The 23,070-nt window shown below is 42.0% G+C and overlaps 1 protein-coding gene across 1 annotated transcript in view; it reads right to left on the bottom strand.

Moving 5' to 3' along the window:
- The window catches only part of Veph1 (ventricular zone expressed PH domain containing 1), a 773,456-nt gene that overhangs the window by 54,350 nt on the left and 696,036 nt on the right, over positions 1-23,070 (bottom strand). The window contains exon 11 of the mRNA XM_032898283.1: positions 20,789-20,923. Coding sequence (XP_032754174.1) covers positions 20,789-20,923 — 135 coding nt within the window. The remainder of the gene's footprint in view (positions 1-20,788; positions 20,924-23,070) is intronic.

Below are 23,070 nucleotides of genomic sequence, written 5' to 3'. Positions count from 1 at the left end.
ATGCTTGTACGTCTATTCCTTTGAGGAGAGCAAAGCACAGATTACCAGAGAGCCGGACATCTGGGGGATTGCTAACAGTCCAGAAGCAGAGCACTGGGATCTTTATTGATACACATGACCCAGTTCCCAAAGCACGGGGAATCCCACATGCCATAGAAATGCGGTCTCCAAAACTATGCTCATTATGGAAACAAAAACATTTAAATGAAATTTGCTGCTGAAATGAAATTTCTAAAAAAATGCATCCCATCTGGCTGCCATTTGGAGTTTTGTTTTCTGAACATGTTGCTTCAGACACACCTGACAGTTCCCAGGGTAGCTGGTCAGAGGGTTGAAGCATAAATAAAAGGGAAGCTTCGATCCTGGGTGGAATAAAACAAGACCTTCCGATGCTCCCAAGGGCTTAGATGAAGTGTCTTAAATTATGCTGTTAATGCGTTTGAATAGGTAAATGCACAAATAAGTAATTAGTGGGCTTACGCACAGGATGCAATGTTCAGACGCTCCTGTGAAATTTAAGTGTGTGTGGGCAAGGTAAATGATGAGCAGCTGGCCTCCAGGGAAGGCAGTGTGACATGTGTCAGAAGCAGGTTAAGGTGTCAAATCTCCCTTTCAGAACAACCAGGTGGGTGTAGGAGTTTGAGATCTGAGAAGCTTAGATATAGATATATAGATATATGAGGGATGTGAGTCTATGAGCTCAGAACCAGGCAAAACAGGAAGATTATATATATATATATATATATATATATATATATATGTATGTATCAGAGGTAAGGTTAAAACCATTAAAATAAGTAGTAACTGAATCTTTTCAAAGAAACTGTGGAAAACTGTTCATTCAGTGATTAAGCTGCTAAATCTCATGGAGGTTGGGGCCAAGGGTCTGGAGAGAACAGGATTCAAAAACTGAATGCTCATTTAGGTGCAACTGTCTGCTGCTCTCTGACCAGGAGGGAGCTATCTGGGAGGACAACAGGCTGAAATGCAGAGTTAAAAGTCTGGAGCAAGGGCTCAGTGGTTAAGAGGACCCTCTGTATTCCAGGGGATGACTATTTGATTTTCAGTGCCTAGGTAAGCCTGTAACTCCAGCTCCAGTGGATCCAATGCCCTCTTTTGGCCGCACTGGAACCCTCACAAACATGCCATATGTACACAGACACATAAATATAGATAAATTTAGTTATTTATAAACAAATAAAGTTAGGATTTAACAAGAAAAAGAAAAGAAGGGAATAGTATTATTTAGGAAGAATAGTGTAGTAAATAAGTATGTCCTTAAGTTCATAGGGTCAGTTAAAACTGTTTTTGTTGTTGTTGAGTATCTACTGTATACTGACTGTGTGTGTGACTCTATCCATCTATCCATCTATCCGTCAATCCATCATCTATCATCAATCCATCATCTATCTATCCATTTATCCATCAATCTATCATCTATCTATCTATCTATCTATCTATCTATCTATCTATCTATCTATCTATCATCTATTTAGCTCTTTATCTATAATCTGTATTCAATCAAATCAATCAATCAATCAATCAATCAGTTTATCTATATCCATCTATACATAAACACAAATACAAGTTAAAAAAACGAGCTCATGTTGAGTGGTCTGAGACAGCTTCTCCATTAACCAGAGTTAACCCTTTGATATGTGTGTGTGTGTGTGTGTGTGTGTGTGTGTGTGTGTGTGTGTGTGTGTATGTGTGTGTATGTCTGTTTGTTGCTCATATGTATGCACAGGCACACAGGTGTATGTGTATAGATGCATATGAAGAGATGTCAGAAGACAACCTCAGGTACTGTCGGTTAGACTTTATCAACCTGATACAAGCTGGAGTTATCTGGAAGAGGAAATCTCAATCGAGAAAACACTTCCATAAAACTGGCCTGTATGCAAGTCTGTGGGGACATTCTCTTGGTTAATGATTGATATGGATGGTGCCTCCCCTGGGAAGGTGGTCCTGGATCATTTTATATTTATTTGCTTTTTAAACAGAGAGAAGGACTTGAAGTTGGTTGCATGGGGAAGGCAACTAGGAGGTGTTGGGGGAGAGGAAAGAATTGTATGAAATCTCAAAAATAAAAATATTTTAGAAAGAAAAAAAGAGAAGAAAAAAAAAGAAGTAAGTAAGTTAAGGAACAAGCCAGTAAACAGCATTCTTCTATGGCCTCTATTTTCTGATTTCAGGTTTCTCCTTTGAGTTCCTGCCTTGACTTCCCTCAATGGTGGACTGTGATCTGGACATGTAAGCCCAACAACCCTGTTCCTCTCCAACGTGCTTTTAGCCATGGTCTTTATCACTGTGAGAGAAAGCCATCTAGAGCAGGGACCTTCTGCATGTTCTTTGAGACAGGGTCTCTCATTGGCCTGGAACATCATCAAGCAGGCTAGGCTAGGTGGTGAGTAGGCTCCAGGGGTTCAGCTGTTTTGCCTCCCAGTTTTCCATCCCTCAGATTACAAGCGTGTGCTTCTTTGCCCTGCCTGAATGGTGATCTTCCTGTTTTTAGCCTCCCAAGAAGCTGTGCCAGGCCTCTGTCACCAGATCCGGTTCACATTGCCTTTTAAAGGAGGCTGCACCTGAAAAACTGATCTTAAGCTTTGCTTAGGGCAGAGTATTTTTGTATTATAACACAAAACTTCCTTATGTTTAAGTGTCTTTTTCTGATAAACTTAACTATATTTAAGACTATTGGAAAGACAGTGCCTCATTCACTCCGGTTGTCCAACTAATGATTATGTAGATTTTTCTTAACTACTTTTAATTGGATCTATCTGCTTTGATATTAATAGAATATGAAATCTCTATTTTTCATATCATTGCCATTTTGGGCATCTTGGTATTATGACAAATTTCAATTTTTGTCAATCTGGCCATTATAAACTTGCATAACATTAAAAATGTGTAAAGCAGGGGTTGGGGATTTGGCTCAGTGGTAGAGCGCTTGCCTAGGAAGCGCAAGGCCCTGGGTTCGGTCCCCAGCTCCGAAAAAAAGAACCAAAAAAAAAAAATGTAAAGCAGTCACTTCAGTGATGATTGTCTCTGAACATCTTGTTCTTCATGACTTGGCCCTTTGAGGTTCACTGAAAGTATTTCAAATATTTTCTACCAGCTTGTATATATCTTTAACTTTGTTAAAGGATATCTAAGTAGACAGAAATTAAATATTTTAGGTAGTTAAATTTATTCATATTATTTTTATATGATTTTTAGGATCCAAGTCCATATTCTTCATGAGTTTTATTGACTTGTCCTAATTTTTTTCTTGTCCTGAAGTTATTAGATGACATTTGATATTTTCTTCTAATTAGTGTAAAGTTGCACTAATTAGGTCTTTAATTTATCTCCACAGTGTTTGATTTGGACCTAATTATACTTTTAAAAAATGACTTTTTATTGATTTTTTAATGAATTCCACACCATGCACCCCAATTCTACGTATCTCCCCATCCCTTTGTACCCACCCTTTGCTCTTGCAATCTCCTCCCCAAAATAAAATAAAATAGAATAAAAAATCTTGTCATGGAAGCTGCTGTACATCACAGTATGTCCCACAGTATAACCCCCCCATCTTTATTTGCAAGTGTTCATTGCAGTAAGTCATTGGTCTATTTCAAGGGCTCTGGCTTCTAGATCACTATGGGGACTACTCTCTGATATTTTATTCTTGCCTTGTGTCACGGAGATCCTGAATTTTGGCTCTGCAGGACTGGCTCCTTCACATGCTCCATCAATTCCTAGATGGAGCGGTGGTTTGGATATCCTTGGCCCAGGGAGTGGTACTAGTAGGAGGTGTGGGGTTGTTGGCAAGGGTCAGGGACAGCTTTCTTGCTCTTATATCTTTGGGGCCTTTTTTTTTTATTATTATTAACTTGAGTATTTCTTATATACATTTCGAGTGTTATTCCCTTTCCCGGTTTCTGGGCAAACATCCCCCTCCCCTCCCCCCTTCCTTATGGGTGTTCCCTCCCAACCCTCCCCCATTGCTGCCCTCTCCCCAACAGTCTAGTTCACTAGGGGTTCAGTCTTAGCAGGACCCAGGGCTTCCCTTCCACTGGTGCTCTTACTAGGATATTCATTGCAACCTCATTTAGGTCAGAGTCCAGGGTCAGTCCATGTATAGTCTTTGGGTAGTGGCTTAGTCCCTGGAAGCTCTGGTTGGTTGGCATTGCTGTACATATGGGGTCTCGAGCTCCTTCAAGCTCTTCCAGTTCTTTCTCTGATTCCTTCAACAGGAGTCCTGTTCTCAGTTCAGTGGTTTCCTGCTGGCATACGCCTCTGTATTTGCTGTATTCTGGCTGTGTCTCTCAGGAGCGATCTGCATTCACATTTTGATCATCCGTCTTGAGTTTCATTTGTTCTAGGCATCTAGGGTAATTCAAGCATTTGGGCTAATAGCCACTTATCAATGAGTACATACCATGTATGTCTTTCTGTGATTGGGTTAGCTCACTCAGGATGATAGTTCTTTGGGGCCTTTCTTAATAGGGTCAGCTCTACTGTGCTGCCCAGCAAGGTACAGGGCCCATTCTCCCTAGTGCTGCAGCCATTGAAGGGCAGGGCCAGCTCTTCTGCTCCCATGACTTCAATGTCAGCTCTCTTGCTTGGCATAGGAAGTGAGGGCTAGGAGGGCATCTATGCCTTGCCTAACCCACCTCATGGCAGATTAGGGGCAGTGCCAGCTCTTCTGAGTATAGTGAACAAAAGGGGGCAGGGACAACTTAGTACAGTACCTCAGACTGTCCAGATCAGGGACAACACAGGCCTGGGAAATCAACACAGATTATAGTTGCCACATGACCATGGACCCAGACATGGGTCCTGGCAGAACCATGAGCCCATATATCCCCATGGTCTCAGGTGGCAGCCCAGGCCACTCAGATCAGTGTGCCCCCCCCAGCAGCACAACCCTCAGATATCCACATGGTCTCATATGATAGGCCAGACCATAGATATCTGCTTGGCCTTTGATGGTAACTCTGGCCACAGACATTGACTCAGCCCCCAATCCCCAGCTGCAGCAGGACCAGGGACCCAGAACTCACTATGGCCACCTCATATCTGCGTGTTTCTCACCTGTCTTTAGTTCCATCCTTCTGCTCACTGTATAACCCTCCCCAGCCCTCAGCTCTGCGGTCTCGCCCATCTCTCCATCACACACTATCATAGAAATGATGATGCATTCATCTCATAATGCTGGAACTGAGGGCCGAGAGTTCAACAGAGTGCTAATGTGCTCACTTGTGTGTGTGAAGTCCTTGTGAAAGAGGCAGAGTTGGACCTCAGACTTGGATTGTCTATTGATTGTGGTTTGAAAGTTAAGTGTACTCCATAGAATCATGTGTTTGAACACTTGGTTTCAATCTTGCCATACTTTTCAAAGTAGTCTCTCAGATTATATTCTTCTGTATCCTCTTTAATGCCACCAACAAAAAATTTCTTCACCATTAAATGGGCACCAGGCTTTACAGAACTCTCTAGAAACTGCTCTCTTTGGTCCCACCACATGTCCATCAACCTTGTGTGGCTGAGCACACACTGCAGCATCCATCTCTTCAACACAAGACTGGGTCACAAAACCAAAGTTTTGTTTGGGGATTTCTCATTAACACACAATCTGTAAGTGTGCCCCATTTCTCAAAAATGTTCTCTTAAGCTATCATCTGTGGTTTCAAAGCTCAATAAACCACCAATAAACAGCTTCCTCAGCTGTTCTGATTCCTTTGGATCATGGTCCTCCATTTTGAGGCCAGACTTGCCTCTTCCAACGCTGGTATTAATCACGTTTGTACCAAATGTCATTGTGTGTCTTAGCTCCTCTAGACCGTGATCAAGGCAACTTGTGGAAGAAAGAGTGTATGAGGGCTCACATTTCCAGAGAGTTAAAGTTCCTGGCCATCATGGTAGAGCACTGGAACAGCTGAGAGCTTGCATCCTTATCCACAAGTAGAGGAAGAGGAGGAAGACGAGGAGAGGAAGAGTGGGAAAAAGAGGATTTACTTTTGCAATTTCTAGTGATCATGACACAGTTGATAAAATTGTTGTTCAGAAATACCACACTATTAATGGGCATAATTGTGAAGTAAAAAAGTCCCATTCTACCCTTGGCAGGGAATAGAGAGGCAAAGATTAAAACAGACACAGAAGGAACACCCATTCAGAGCCTGCCCCACATGTGGCCCATGCATATACAGCCATCCAATTAGACAAGATGGATGAAGCAAAGAAGTGCAGGCCGATAGGAGCCAGATGTAGATCTCTCCTGAGAAACACAGCCAGAATACAGCAAACACAGAGGCGTATGCCAGCAGCAAACCACTGAACTGAGAATAGGACCCCCGTTGAAGGAATCAGAGAAAGAACTGGAAGAGCTTGAAGGGGCTCGAGACCCCATATGTACAACAATGCCAAGCAACCAGAGCTTCCAGGGACTAAGCCACTACCTAAAGACTATACATGGACTGACCCTGGACTCTGACCTCATAGGAAGCAATGAATATCCTAGTAAGAGCACCGGTGGAAGGGGAAGCCCTGGGTCCTGCTAAAGACGGAACCCCCAAGTGAACTAGACTGTTGGGGGGGGGGCGGAAATGGGGGGGGGGTGGGGAGGGGAACACCCATAAGGAAGGGGGGGGGAGGGAAGGGGATGTTTGCCCGGAAACCGGGAAAGGGAATAACACTCGAAATGTATATAAGAAATACTCAAGTTAATAAAAAAAAAAATGGAAAAAAAAAGTCCCATTCTAAATAAACGATGCAGTCTGCTGGATCACAGACAGGTCATGGAGATGGATCTGGCAACTTTATGGGTTGTGGAGGAAACTTTGGAGGTGGTGGAAGAAACTTTGGTCATAGAGGAAACCTTGGTGGAAGAGGAGGCTACGGTGGTGGAGAGGATGGGAGCAGACGTTGTTATGGAGGTGGTGTTGATGGATATAATGGATTTGAAGGTGATGGTGGCAACTATGGTGGTGATTCTGGTTACAGTGGTATAGGAAGCTGTGGTAGTGGTGGACCAGGATACAGAAACCAAGGTGGTGGATATGGTGGAGGAGGAAGAGGAGTAGGAGCAGGAAGAGGAGTAGGAGCAGGAAGAGGAGTAGGAGCAGGAGGAAGAGGAGCAGGAAGAAGAAGAGGAGGAAGAGGAGGAGGAGGAAGAGGAGGAAGAGGAGGAAGGGGGAAGAGGAGGAGGAGAAGAAAGAGGAGGAAGGGGAGGAGGAAGGGGAGGAAGGGGAGGAGAGGAAGGGGAGGAGGAAGAGGAAGGAGAGGAGGAAGAGGAAGAGGAGGAGGAAGAGGAGGAGGAAGGGGAGGAGGGGGAGGAGGAAGAGGAGGAGGAAGAGGAGGAAGAGGAGGAAGAGGAGGAAGAGGAGGAAGAGGAGGAGAGGAGGAGGAAAAGGAAGAGGAGGAGGGAGGAAGAGGAGGAAGAGGAGGAAGGAAGAGGAGGAAGAGGAAGAGGAGGAAGAGGAGAGAATATGATGGTTACAATTAAGGAGGAAATTTTGGTGGAGGTAACTATGGTGATGGTGGGAACTATAATGACTTTGGAAATTATAGTGGACAGCAACAATCTAATTATGGACCCATGAAGGGGGAGGGGGCAGTTTTGGTGGCAGAAGCTCAGGCAGTCCTTGCGGTGCTGGCTATGGATCTGGAGGTGGAAGTGGTGGATACGGTAGCAGAAGGTTTTAAAATAAAGCAGAAACGGCTACAGTTCTCAGCAGGAGAGAGAGCAGGAGTTGTCAGGAAAGCTACAGGTTACTTTGAGACAGTCATCCCACATGCATTAGAGGAACTGTAAAAATCTGCCACAGAAGGAACGATGATCCATGGTCAGAAAAGTCACTGTGGCTTAAACATGAAGCCCTTCTTGTTCAGGACGTTCACAGCCACAGTTTGGAAACAGTGCAGCCATTGACTGGTGCAATGCAGTGTCAATTAGATGTACGTTCCCGAGGTCTTGTACCTGTTTTAGCTTTGTCTTTTTCTTTTCATTACACCAGGTATATTGCCCTGTAAATTGTGATAGTGGTTCCAGGAATAAAAAAAATTAAGGAATTTTTAACTTTTCAAAAAATATAAATAAAAGTTTGGATCCTATCCAAATTTTGATGCCATGAATATCTAGAGGTAGTATTTTTTGTTTGAGCTAGTGAACATATGCATTATAAAATATTTCTACTTTGATAGTGTTGTAACGTTATAGTATTACATAATGATGCCACACTTCAATTCTGTGTGGTTGAATTTGCGAGGGATAAATGCATTGAATTTTATGTCAAAATTGATGGTAATAAGAATGCTGCTCTCTGATAATGAAACCTCTTAAATTATAAAACTATGAGATTATTCTTGAAAATTTGTATTTGTATCTCCACTCTGAATCTTAATGTATGTAAGGCAGGCTTGAATTATGTTCAAATAGGGGAAGACTATAAGGGATAAGGAGAGAGAGAGGGGGAGGGGAGGGGGAGGGAAAGGAATAGGAAAAGGGATAGGGAGAGGGATAGGAAAAGGGATAGGGATAGGGATAGGGATAGGGATAGGGATATGGATAGGGAGAGGGAGAGGGAGAGGGAGAGGGAGAGGGAGAGGGAGAGAGGGAGAGGGAGGGGTGGGGTAGGGATAGGGAGAGGGAGGGGAGGGGAGAGGGGGAGAGGGAGAGGGAGAGGGAGAGGGAGAGGGGAGAGGGAGAGGGAGGGGAGAGGGAGAGGGAGAGGAGAGGGAGAGGGAGGGAGGGAGAGGAGAGGAGAGGGAGGGAGGGAGAGGGAGAGGGAGAGGGATAGGGATAGGGATAGGGAGAGGGAGAGGGAGAGGAGAGGGAGAGGGAGAGGAGAGGGAGAGGGAGAGGGAGAGGGAGGGAGAGGGAGAGGGAAAAGGGTAGATTGAAGAGAGGATGACATAAGAGGAGGGAGGAGGAGGGGAGGGAGGGAGGACAGAGGGAGAGAGAGAGAGAGAGAGAGAGAGAGAGAGAGAGAGAGAGAGAGAGAGAGAGAGAGAGAGAGAGAGGTTCTGACCCAGGTCATGCTGTTCAGGTGTGTGCTGGGAGAAAGGTAAGAGGCTGGTCATGTCTCCTTCAGCAGCAGTGATGGGATCAGCTCTGCTTTCAGAGCTGCAGTCCTCCATGTGGGAGCTCACATTCCCAGACTCTCTCCTCCTTCTATCCACCCAGTGTCAGCAATCGCTTTAGTCACCATGGTAGAAGACATAAAACAAAGACACTCGCACACTGACTTCCAAAGTCTAAAATGAGCAAAAACGTCTCAAAGCCAAGCCTTGTGTCAAGACACTGGGGAACTTGATGCTGTCCCTGCCCAGATGAGAGAAGAGCCAGATGCATTGGTGACAGTCCTGAAGTCACCATGGCATGCAGTCTACCACTAGTTCTACCACTGACTTCTAACAGGTTCCTTTGCTTCCAGGTCTAACGTGACCCTGACAGTATTTGTTTACTCAATGGACATATTCTGTTTGGGACAAATACTGTATGACCATAGAAATAAAATGGTAAATTTGAGGAAATCTCTACCCTCAGATGTCTGCTGTAGTCTCAGGCTCCTGGTGAGGATAATGTGTACCCTATCATATGTGGTCTTAATTTAGTGAACCTTAGCGACAGACTTCAGTTCTAAAATTCCAAGTTTCTATTTTAAAATACTAGAGTAAATGTTTTAGGTTCTCAAGTATTTGCTCAGATGTGTCTTCTCCAGAGAACGTGCTTCTCCTGAGAGACTGAATTCTCTTTGACAGAAGTCAAAGTTCAGAAGCAGAGAGACAAATCCATCACTTCCCTAACAGTCTCTCTCTCTCTCTCTCTCTCTCTCTCTCTCTCTCTCTCTCTCTCTCTCTCTCTGTGTGTGTACATGCATGTACATATATACCTGTACGTATGTGTGTGTGTACTGTGTGCATGTGGTATATGTGTAAATAAAGTTACCGCTCAAGTCTCAGCTATTCTGAATTTAATACAGAGAACTTTTCATAAGAGATGGTAATGAGCAAGTATGATCGAAAAGTTTTGGAACAGACATCTTCGCCACACCGTGTACATTCCACATACCAACATTTTTCTATTCTCATGAATAAACCAAATTACGGAACTTAGAACATTTCCAAAAATTGGCTTTACAGTTACCTTTCCCCGAGAGAAATTTATTGGCATGAAGTAGGAATATGAATAACAGTAATAGCAAGTACAAAACTGGTTGCCAAGTTATTTATTTAATCTCTTAGAACTCGAAGTAGGTGCCAAGTTTTCAATTTCTTCTTGTCTCCAGATGAAAGAGCTAGTGATTAAAATTTTTATAAGAATTTTATGCATTGTCTTTAAGCATAGTGTAACAGCTGAAAAATTGAGTAAAATATGCAAAGAATTCCATTCACTTCCTGTGATTGTGGGATTTCCTCTTTCTTTCAATACCAAGTGTCAAATTCTTAAACGAAAGCCAAAGATGGGTGAAAAGGAAGTTGAATATTCTCTGTTGTCTATAGACTCATGAATAAGAATTCTGAATAGTTACATATCTCATCCTGTTGCTATTCTTCACCTAAGAGGCTTTTTCACAATGTAACAGGTTTTGATTAACTTACTATTTGTTTGTGCTTCCTTATTGTGCACCTGTGTGTGTGTGTGTGTGTGTGTGTGTGTGTGTGTGTGTGTGTACATGCTAGTGCATACACATGCAGAGGACAGAGGGGGACATTGATGTCTTTTTCTCTTGCTTTTTATCTCATTCCCCTGTGACAACAAGCTCCCTCACTGAACCAAAAACTCCTTGTTTCTACTAGGCTGGGTTGGCCTGCAAGATCTTAGGATCTGATCCTGTCCTTGCCTCCAAGTCGTAGTGCTAGAGTTACAGGCACTTGTAGTTATGGCTTTTTAAAAAAGATGTGTACTTGGGATTTGAACTTAGGCCTTCTTGCTTGCAGATCGAGAGCCCTTACCCAGTAAGACATCTAAGCCCTTGTTTGTACTTTGAGTATGCTTAATATTAATGTTTATTTCCTTTCTCAAGAGCAAAACAGGTGGAGGAGAGAAGGATAAATGTTGGTCAGATGGTACCAAGTTATAGCTTGGCAAGAGACAGATGTATTGTTCTGTTGTGTAGTAGACTGACTATAAATAGTGAGAATGTATTTATGTATTTCCAGAGTTATAATAACAGATTTAACATTTTTTAACAAAAATGCTAAATGTTTGAGATTGACTATTTACCCTGATTTGAATATTATACAAGATATATACATATTTAAACATCCCATAATATTCCACAAAGGGTACAATTTATAAGAAAAATCAGTTAAATGGGGTCAGAGACCATGATCAAATATATCAGAACCTCTGGATTTCCCACTTGGCATACAGATATGGGTGATTTCAGGAAGCTGGCAATGGTCAGAGAAGCTTTCTGTAGCCGTGTGATTTGCCATGGGCATTGTGTCTTTTTTTTTTTTATTAACTTGATATTTCTTATATACATTTCGAGTGTTATTCCCTTTCCCGGTTTCCGGTCAAACATCCCCTTCCCCCCTCCCCTTCCTTATGGGTGTTCCTCTCCCCACCCTCCCCCCATTGCCGCCCTCCCCCCAACAGTCTAGTTCACTGGGGGTTCAGTCTTAGCAGGACCAAGGGCTTCCCCTTCCACTGGTGCTCTTACTAGGATATTCATTGTTACCTATGAGGTCAGAGTCCAGGGTCAGTCCATGTATAGTCTTTAGGTAGTGGCTTAGTCCCTGGAAGCTCTGGTTGCTTGGCATTGTTGTACATATGGGGTCTCGAGCCCCTTCAAGCTCTTCCAGTTCTTTCTCTGATTCCTTCAACGGGGGTCCTATTCTCAGTTCAGTGGTTTGCTGCTGACATTCGCCTCTGTATTTGCTGTATTCTGGCTGTGTCTCTCAGGAGCGATCTACACTTCTGCACTTCTTTGCTTCATCCATCTTGTCTAATTGGGTGGCTGTATATATATGGGCCACATGTGGGGCAGGCTCTGAATGGGTGTTCCTTCAGTCTCTGTTTTAATCTTTGCCGCTCTATTCCCTGCCAAGGGTATTCTTGTTCCCCTTTTAAAGAAGGAGTGAAGCATTCACATTTTGATCATCCATCTTGAGTTTCATTTGTTCTAGGCATCTAGGGTAATTCAGGCATTTGGGCTAATAGCCACTTATCAATGAGTGCATACCATGTATGTCTTTCTGTGATTGGGTTAGCTCACTCAGGATGATATTTTCCAGTTCCAACCATTTGCCTACAAATTTCATAAACTCGTTGTTTTTGATAGCTGAGTAATATTCCATTGTGTAGATGTACCACATTTTCTGTATCCATTCCTCTGTTGAAGGGCATCTGGTTCTTTCCAGCTTCTGGCTATTATAAATAAGGCTGCTATGAACATAGTGGAGCACGTGTCTTTTTTATATGTTGGGGCATCTTTTGGGTATATGCCCAAGAGAGGTATAGCTGGATCCTCAGGCAGTTTAATGTCCAATTTTCTGAGGAACCTCAGACTGATTTCCAGAATGGTTGTACCAGTCTGCAATCCCACCAACAATGGAGGAGTGTTCTTTTTCTCCACATCCTCGCAGCATTTGCTGTCACCTGAGTTTTGATCTTAGCCATTCTCACTGGTGTGGGGGTGAAATCTCAGGGTTGTTTTGATTTGCATTTCCTGATGACTAAAGATGTTGAACATTTCTTTAGGTGTTTCTCAGCCACTCGGCATTCCTCAGCTGTGAATTCTTTGTTTAGCTCTGAACCCCATTTTTTAATAGGGTTATTTGTCTCCCTGCGGTCTAACTTTTTGAGTTCTTTGTATATTTTGGATATAAGGCCTCTATCTGTTGTAGGATTGGTAAAGATCTTTTCCCAATCTGTTGGTTGCCGTTTTGTCCTAACCACAGTGTCCTTTGCCTTACAGAAGCTTTGCAGTTTTATGAGATCCCATTTGTCGATTCTTGATCTTAGAGCATAAGCCATTGGTGTTTTGTTCAGGAAATTTTTTCCAGTGCCCATGTGTTCCAGATGCTTCCCTAGTTTTTCTTCTATTAGTTTGAGTGTGTCTGGTTTGATGTGGAGGTCCTTGATCCACTTCGACTTAAGCTTTGTGCAGGGGTGATAAGCATGGATCGATCTGCATTCTTCTACATGTTGACCTCAGTTGAACCAGCACCATTTGCTGAAAATGCTATCTTTTTCCATTGGATGGATTTTGGCTCCTTTGTCAAAAAATCAAGTGACCATAGGTGTGGGGTTCATTTCTGGGTCTTCAATTCTGTTCCATTGGTCTATCTGTCTGTCTCTGTACCAATACCATGCAGTTTTTATCACTATTGCTCTGTAATACTGCTTGAGTTCAGGATAGCGATTCCCCTGAAGTCCTTTTTTTATTGTTGAGGATAGTTTTAGCTATCCTGGGTTTTTTGTTATTCCAGATGAATTTGCAAATTGTTCTGTCTAACTCTTTGAAGAATTGGATTGGTATTTTGATGGGGATTGCATTGAATCTGTAGATCGCTTTTGGTAAAATGGCCATTTTTACTATATTAATCCTGCCAATCCATGAGCATGGGAGATCTTTCCACCTTCTGAGGTCTTCTTCAATTTCTTTCTTCAGTGTCTTGAAGTTCTTATTGTACAGATCTTTTACTTGCTTGGTTAAAGTCACACCGAGGTATTTTATATTATTTGGGTCTATTATGAAGGGTGTCGCTTCCCTAATTTCTTTCTCCGCTTGTTTCTCTTTTGTGTAGAGGAAGGCTACTGATTTATTTGAGTTAATTTTATACCCAGCCACTTTGCTGAAGTTGTTTATCAGCTTTAGTAGTTCTCTGGTGGAACTTTTGGGATCACTTAAATATACTATCATATCATCTGCAAATAGTGATATTTTGACTTCTTCTTTTCCGATCTGTATCCCTTGACCTCCTTTTGTTGTCTGATTGCTCTGGCTAGAACTTCAAGAACTATATTGAATAAGTAGGGAGAGGCAGCCTTGTCTAGTCCCTGATTTTAGTGGGATTGCTTCAAGTTTCTCTCCATTTAGTTTAATGTTAGCCACTGGTTTGCTGTATATGGCTTTTACTATGTTTAGGTATGGGCCTTGAATTCCTATTCTTTCCAGGACTTTTATCATGAAGGGTGTTGAATTTTGTCAAATGCTTTCTCAGCATCTAATGAAATGATCATGTGGTTTTGTTCATTCAGTTTGTTTATATAATGGATCATGTTGATGGTTTTCCAGATATTAAACCATCCCTGCATGCCTGGGATGAAGCCTACTTGATCATGGTGGATGATTGTTTTGATGTGCTCTTGGATTCGGTTTGCCAGAATTTTGTTGAGTATTTTTAAGTCAATGTTCATAAGGGAAATTGGTCTGAAGTTCTCTTTCTTTGTTGGGTCTTTGTGTGGTTTAGGTATAAGAGTAATTGTGGCTTCATAGAAGGAATTCGGTAGTGCTCCATCTGTTTCAATTTTGTGGAATAGTTTGGATAATATTGGTATGAGGTCTTCTATGAAGGTCTGATAGAATTCTGCACTAAACCCATCTGGACCTGGGCTCTTTTTGGTTGGGAGACCTTTAATGACTGCTTCTATTTCCTTAGGAGTTATGGGGTTGTTTAACTGGTTTATCTGTTCCTGATTTAACTTCGGTACCTGGTATCTGTCTAGGAAATTGTCCATTTCCTGTAGATTTTCAAGTTTTGTTGAATATAGGCTTTTATAGTAAGATCTGATGATTTTTGAATTTCCTCTGAATCTGTAGTTATGTCTCCTTTTCATTTCTGATTTTGTTAATTTGGACACACTCTCTGTGTCCTCTCGTTAGCCTGGCTAGGGGTTTATCTATCTTGTTGATTTTCTCAAAGAACCAACTTTTGGTTCTGTTGATTCTTTCTATGGTCCTTTTTGTTTCTACTTGGTTGATTTCAGCTCTGAGTTTGATTATTTCCTGCCTTCTACTCCTCCTGGGTGTATTTGCTTTTTTGTTCTAGAGCTTTTAGGTGTGCTGTCAAGCTGCTGACATATGCTCTTTTCCTGTTTCTTTCTGCAGGCACTCAGCGCTATGAGTTTTCCTCTTAGCACAGCTTTCATTGTGTCCCATAAGTTTGGGTATGTTGTACCTTCATTTTCATTAAATTCTAAAAAGTTTTTAATTTCTTTCTTTATTTCTTCCTTGACCAGGTTATCATTGAGTAGAGCATTGTTCAATTTCCACGTATATGTGGGCATTCTTCCCTTATTGTTATTTAAGACCATCTTTAGGCCGTGGTGGTCCGATAGCACGCATGGGATTATTTCTATCTTTCTGTACCTGTTGAGGCCCGTTTTTTGACCAATTATATGGTCAATTTTGGAGAAAGTACCATGAGGAGCTGAGAAGAAGGTATATCCTTTTTGCTTTAGGGTAGAACGTTCTATAAATATCCGTTAAGTCCATTTGGCTCATGACTTCTCTTAGTCTGTCTACGTCTCTGTTTAATTTCTGTTTCCATGATCTGTGCATTGATGAGAGTGGGGTGTTGAAATCTCCAACTATTATTGTGTGAGGTGCAATGTGTGTTTTGAGCTTTAGTAAGGTTTCTTTTACGTATGTAGGTGCCCTTGTATTTGGAGCATAGATATTTAGGATTGAGAGTTCATCTTGGTGGATTTTTTCTTTGATGAATATAAAGTGTCCTTCCTTATCTTTTTTGATGACTTTTAGTTGGAAATTGATTTTATTTGATATTAGAATGGCTACTCCAGCTTGCTTCTTCAGACCATTTGCTTGGAAAGTTGTTTTCCAGCCTTTCACTCTGAGGTAGTGTCTGTCTTTGTCTCTGAGGTGTGTTTCCTGTAGGCAGCAGAATGCAGGGTCCTCGTTATGTATCCAGTTTGTTAATCTATGTCTTTTTTTATTGGGGAGTTGAGGCCATTGATGTTGAGAGATATTAAGGAATAGTGATTATTGCTTCCTGTTATATTCATATTTGGATGTGGGGTTGTGTTTGTGTGCTTTTCTTCTCTTTGTTTTGTTGCCAAGACGATTAATTTCTTGCCTCTTCTTGGATATAGCTTGCCTCCTTATGTTGGGCTTTTACCATTTATTATCCTTTGTAGTGCTGGATTTGTAGAAAGATATTGTGTAAATTTGGTTTTGTCATGGAATATCTTGGTTTCTCCATCTATGTTAATTGAGAGTTTTGCAGGATACAGTAGCCTGGGCTGGCATTTGTGTTCTCTTAGGGTCTGTATGACATCAGTCCAGGATCTTCTGGCCTTCATAGTTTCTGGCGAAAAGTCTGGTGTGATTCTGATAGGTCTGCCTTTATATGTTACTTGACCTTTTTTCCTTACTGCTTTTAATATTCTTTCTTTATTTTGTGCGTTTAGTGTTTTGACTATTATGTGACGGGAGGTGTTTCTTTTCTGGTCCAATCTATTTGGAGTTCTGTAGGCTTCTTGTATGCCTATAGGTATCTCTTTTTTTAGGTTAGGGAAGTTTTCTTCTATGATTTTGTTGAAGATATTTACTGGTCCTTTGAGCTGGGAGTCTTCACTCTCTTCTATACCTATTATCCTTAGGTTTGATCTTCTCATTGAGTCCTGGATTTCCTGTATGTTTTGGACCAGTAGCTTTTTCCGCTTTACATTATCTTTGACAGTTGAGTCAATGATTTCTATGGAATCTTCTCCTCCTGAGATTCTCTCTTCCATCTCTTGTATTCTGTTGGTGAAGCTTGTATCTACAGCTCCTTGTCTCTTCTTTTGGTTTTCTATATCCAGGGTTGTTTCCATGTGTTCTTTCTTGATTGCTTCTATTTCCATTTTTAATTCCTTCAACTGTTTGATTGTGTTTTTCCTGGAATTCTTTCAGGGATTTTTATTCCTCTCTGTAGGCTTCTACTTGTTCTCTAAGGGAGTTCTTCACGTCTTTCTTGAAGTCCTCTAGCATCATGATCAAATCTGATTTTGAAACTAGATCTTGCTTTTCTGGTGTGTTTGGATATTCCATGTTTGTTTTGGTGGGAGAATTGGGCTCCGATGATGCCATGTAGTCTTGGTTTCTGTTGCTTGTGTTCCTGCGCTTGCCTCTCGCCATCAGATTATCTCTAGTGTTACTTTGTTCTGCTAATTCTGACAGTGGCTAGACTGTCCTATAAGCCTGTGTGTCAGGAGTGCTGTAGACCTGTTTTACTGTTTTCTTTCAGCCAGTTATGGGGACAGAGTGTTCTGCTTTCGTGTGTGTAGTTTTGCCCCTCTACAGGTCTTCAGCTATTCCTGTGGGCCTGTGTCTTGAGTTCACCAGGCAGGTCACTTGCAGCAGAAAAGTTGGTCTTACCTGTGGTCCCGAGGCTCAAGTTCGCTCGCGGGGTGCTGCCCACGGGTTCTCTGTGTGGCAGCAACTTGGGAAGATCTCGTCGCCTTTCCGGGAGCCTCCGGCACCAGGGTTCCAGATGGCCTCCGTGTTTTCCTCTGAATCAGCAATGTGTGCAGAGAGCAGTCTCTTCTGGTTTCCTGAGGCGTGTCTGCCTCTCTGAAGGTTTAGCTCTCCCTCCCATGGGATTTGGGTGCAGAGAACTGTTTTTTCGCTCGCTGTCCTCGAGATACGGGCTGTCTCAGGCAGTGCTCCTGTCTCAGACTGGGCCCTCTCTCACGGGAGCCCAGAGGCCTTATACAGTTTCCTCTTGGGCCAGGGATGTGGGCAGGGGTGGGCAGTGTTGGTGGTCTCTTCCGCTCTGCAGCCTCAGGAGTGCCCACCTGACCAGGCGGTGAGGTCTCTCCCACCGGGCATTGTGTCTTGAATGACCCAGTCTACTCCAAAATCTGTATCTCCAGGCATGCTTTTCTTTGTGAGGACCACACTAAAATTTTAATCACCAAAATATACAAATATGGACTCTTCCTATCTTAATTTCCTGATATTAACAAAATACCAGCAGCTGAGGCATTTGCAGAACTTGTGTCTTATAGACCCCTAAGCCAAGATAGCTAACCAAACAAGGCACGGGAAACTGATGTGTGGTAAGAACTTGGTCTCTGCTTCCAACACACACTGTACTCTGCCTCCTCCATGGATGGCAGAAGGCAAAGAAGAATTTTGTTAAAACATATAGAATGCCAATAAGTCACATAATATCATTTCTTTACACACAGTACCCATCACCTCTACAAAGCTTTTAATGGCATTTGTAAGGGTTTTGCCCCATGACTTAATTCCTTAATGTTCCGCTTCTCCATTCCGTCACATATCACATTGAATAGGGTCAAGGACATTTGGAAATCTGAAAGCATCATACTACCCTCAAACATGGCACTGTCATCAACCCCAAGGTGGTCCAGCCTCTCTAGGATGGTTCCTGTCTTTTGTCAGGTTTTGAGTAATCACTCCCTGGTCCGCACAGCCCAGGCTTTTCTCACAGGAAACTGAGCTCACCAGAGTCCCTGTACCATACATTCTCTCTAGCCGGGGGCCAGGTTTATTTCATCTTTAGATCATCTTTTGGTTCAGCTGCCTGCTGAGGAGGTCTTAGGCTACCATGGGTGGCGGGGGTGTGGGGGACTGGGGTGTGGTGCTACTGCTTCTTGGGGCTCAGCTTATACTTTTCTGCCTCTATAGAGCCTGGTCACCCTGACCTCACCTCTGCCACCCAACTTATCTTCATTTTCTTGCTTAGTGGTGACTGCTGAGGACAGGGGAGAGAGGGACCACGAAGGGAGGAAGGGAAAAGCATCAAAGAGCCCGGAGCCAGGCATCCTGCTGCTCTCTTTAAACCTCTTGAGTTTTCTATATAATAAAATATTTCTTATGTATTTAATGTGTATATATAGATATGTCTGCGTACCATTTTTGAGCCTGATGCCCAAAGAGGCCAGAAGAGGGCATCATATCCTCTAGGAGTAGCGTTCTGAGTTGCCATATGGGTGTTGGGAATTAACCTGGGTCCTTTGCAAGAGCAGCTAGTGCTCTTAACCACTGAGTCATCTCTCCAGTCCCTGTGTGAAATGTATTGACTCCATATCAAGTTTGTGGATTGATGTGGTCTGAGAGACCTGTATTTCATCAGTGTGTGTGCCTAAAGGACAGTTGCCTTGTCTACCAATGCCACTTTATGTTGACTTCAGTATGACACCACAGGTAAGTTATTCACCACTACTACTACTGCTGCTGCTGCTGCTGCTGCTACTACTACTACTACTACTACTACTACTACTACTACTACTACTGTTGACACAAGGTTTCACTATGTTGTCCAGCTTGGCTTTGAACTTGGAATCCTGTTCAGGCTTCCTGAGTGCTAGGATTACAGATATGCACATAAGACCAAATTCCAAAAGTAATCGATTAATAATTATTTTCTGGTAATATGAGAAAGGGGAGAAAGAAAGGAAAATTGGACTGTTAAGATAAAATGCAATACTGGAGTTTTCGCTGGATGGCGAAAGGTGACTTGTCTCCCTGTCATCCCCGTTTGTTGATTATTCCATTTATATTCCTTTTACATAAGTATATACCATAGGAGGTTTTTACATTAGAAGGTTTACATATTACCCCCCAAATGTTCCTTAGTGTGAGTTGTTTCTCCTCATACTCATCTCTTACCCTTCTGATTCATTCTCCTCCCCATTTAATACGCCCACTCCAGTCTCCCTCTTTTCTCTCCATAACTGTGCATTCTATTTCCCTTCAATAGGGAACCCTCCAGTTATCTTTCTTAATAATCATTTGGGTTATTATTGAATGAGGCTGAATAAAAGATCATTATCTCCTAAAGTGGGAGTTTCTGGTTTCTTTGGAGACTCAGTTGTATAATGTGATGTTTTTCAGGAAACCATCTTAGGAGAGGATGTTTTGCTGAAGAAGATATATGGGAGGATGTTTTGCTGAGAACAGACATGTGGCATTTTTCTAGAAGCTGCCTAGAAAAGAAGCAATATGATGTTTTAGTAGGGTGGATGCGTGAGAGGATGTGATTTTTGGAAAGGATATAAGTATAACCCAATAGACAGCGGACAATGCTGTGGTATTGGTTCGCCTTGCCACTCTGCTGGTCTTCATCAAGCTTCGCTGTCACTGGTCTTCCTTGATGCTCCCTTGGCATTGATTTATCTTGCCTTCTTCCCTGACTTCATGGGGAAAAACTCACCAAAACACCTCTTGTGATATTCCAATGGCTTCTTTTTTTACACTCCAGCTTTCCTACCTCCTAGTCCCCCCTTCCACAGTTCCTCATCCCATTCCCCTTTTCCTCTGTCTCCAAAAGGATACTCCTTCCATCAGGCCTTTCCACTCTCTGGGTCTTCAAGTCTCTCAAGGATTAGATGGTTCATCTCCCACTAAAGCCAGACCAGGTAATTCCTCTGCTATATATGTTGGGAGCCCCCGACCAGCTCGTGTATGTTGCCTTGTTTTGAGTCAGTGTCTGGGAGCTCCCAGGTGTCCTTCCTTGAGGCCTTGGGCAGAACCTCATACTTTCTTGTGGATAAAACTGCCATTGCTGATTCCTGGATAGCGTTTGCAAATGGATCAAACTACTACTGCTGATTCCTGTGGACTGAATTGTTGATGTGCTGACAACAAAGATTGGAATTGCCCATAAGAACTATTTCTAAACAGGTACAGGTCCTCCTTTGCCCTATTATCTTTTCTTTTCTACTACCTCTGGTGGGTGGTGGGTTAGAAGGGATGTCAAAACATTAAGAACCTTTATTAAAGTAAGTTTTGAAAAATCTAAAAAAAAAAAAGATAAAATGCAATATTGATTCTTGGTTTAGAATAACATGTGTGAGAAGAAAAACACTTACCTTCTGCTGTGGAAATGTGGACTCTGTCATGGCGACCTCAAAGCTGTGGGTTCCTGTGTCCTGTGTCTTCTCCCATAGGGCCTTGAGGAACTGCACAGACCCACTCTGAATGGACAGGGGCTCAGGAAACAGGCTCTGAATGGGCATACAGATGGAGACATCTTATGATATCTTAGACCAGTGATACAATCTAATAAACTCCATGGTACTACACTGGCCTGCTTTGAATGTAAACATGTACTTTAAGTGTACAACAGAAATCTATACTGAAGAGCTATATGATTTAGCTCACACTTCTGAGTTTCTAAGAGAAATTTTAAATTAACAAGAGTTTATATTTTTGACTATATAAATGCATAATCTTGTAATATAATGTTAATTTAATGATTTCCCAATAATATTACTTAGTTGGAAAGGGGTAAATATAAATATTCATGTTGACTTTATCAAGGATCTGAGAATGAAGGTGTACAATGAAAACCAGGGTTCAAAAAGAGTCTATTTATATTAAGAACGTATTATGAAAAATAGAAATCGAGCAAAGAGTTCATTATCTAATTATATAATGGGAACATTCTGAGTGAGAATGGGACAAATAAAACACTTCATCCTAAGATGTGAAATAGACAACTATTCTTAAAGCTCTAACTTCTTTGCCTTGTCATTGAGAGATTACATTTAGATAGAATTCATCACAGCCAATGAGAATCATCTTTTTAATGGGCATGTCAAGGTAGGATACAATAGTGAGATTGACTTATAAATATTTTCATGACAATGACTGAGACTATCTAGTCTGTATGCATAGTCTACTTAGTGGGTGCAAAACACTAAATATTTTTCTAGGAGAATTTCATGATGGCCATTAAAATGAGTGAGTGGACGCTTGTGCTAATTGGGAAAGTAGAGACTCATGAACCTCAAGTTAGTGACTGACAGGTTTTAAAAGTTTATGACACAGTGACCACTGTCATTTAATTTGCGCACATACTCTTGAATTTTCTAATTATTATCAGAGTCATGCAGTACATGATGTTTTGTTTCAAGAAGAGCAGGACTTGATTTAATAAATCACTAATCCAAAAAGGAGCAGTTCTCTGAGTCTGAGGACTCCGTGTGGGGAGTTGACATGGCAGTGAGCGTCGGCCAAGCACACAAGACTAGTGATGGATTTGTAATTACCAAATAAATGAAAGTTTGATGCGGCTTGTCCCCAAGTCAGGATTTACCTAGATTGTGTAATATAGGTGTGGACAAAGAGGGAAAGCACTACGATAAGATAAACTTGAAGAAAACTTTACAAAGGGACGCTTCCTGCTTAATTTCCTTAAAAAGGAGGAGAAAGAATCACACTGTTGAGAAAACAGATTGGAAGGGTGAAAAAAAAATGAGTTCTCTTGGTGTGCTTTCAGAAAGGTGAGAACAAACCCAAAGACGGAGCCAAATACAAAATCACTGACGAAAACTATTTGAAAAAAACTGAGTGGAAAATCATCATTATTATTCTAAGAAAAAAATGAATGTTATTTTATATGCAATGTGTTATTTTATATGTTTATGTGCAATTTGTCTCACGCTGAAGTCTGAGCCGTTCTTTGCAAAATGTTACTAAGCGCTCTTAAGAAAACATACTGCAGTAAAAATCGGCACATTCTACACCCTTTCTCAATTACTGTAGCTATACTTTATGATTATGAAGCAGTCAGCACTGTATTTGGTTGTTTCACTCAATAAGCCTGACTTCATAAAGAAACAGTAGAGTCCTCAGCCCTTGTAACTTTTAAATTCTATTTAATTTGGATTTTTCTTTGCTTAGAAATTTTGTTTGAGAATTTCATATAAGCATATGAAGTGTTCTGATCAAGGACACCCCTCTATTCCTCCTCTGGGCCTCCTCTTTTATTCTCCTACTACTATTCCATCCCAGTTTCACGTGTCCTTTTTGTCTCTCCTCACACCTAGTGACTTCACTAAGGGCTACTAGTATATGCACGGATATTTGACCATCTGTTGGAGCAGGGGTAGCCTCTCAGGAGCTACGTCGTAGAAAAGTCAACTAGCTCTCTCGAATCGGTTTCTAGTGGCCTTTCAACCACAGCTGGGGCTTCATGACTACCCTCCATCCTCTGTGCTCTGGTTTTGTCTGGTTTGATCTTGTGCAAGCTGTTGCAACCACCGTGAACTCATGTGCAGCTGCTATGTCTGGAAAAACACTGTTTTGCCATGGTCACTCACTACCTCTGGCTCATAAAATAATTCCACCCTCTCTTCCATGATGATTT

Source organism: Rattus rattus, chromosome 3, assembly GCF_011064425.1.
Source record: "Rattus rattus isolate New Zealand chromosome 3, Rrattus_CSIRO_v1, whole genome shotgun sequence".
Lineage (NCBI taxonomy): Eukaryota > Metazoa > Chordata > Mammalia > Rodentia > Muridae > Rattus > Rattus rattus.
Note: the sequence above shows the minus strand (reverse complement) of the source record. Positions and strands in the feature narration are given on the sequence as shown.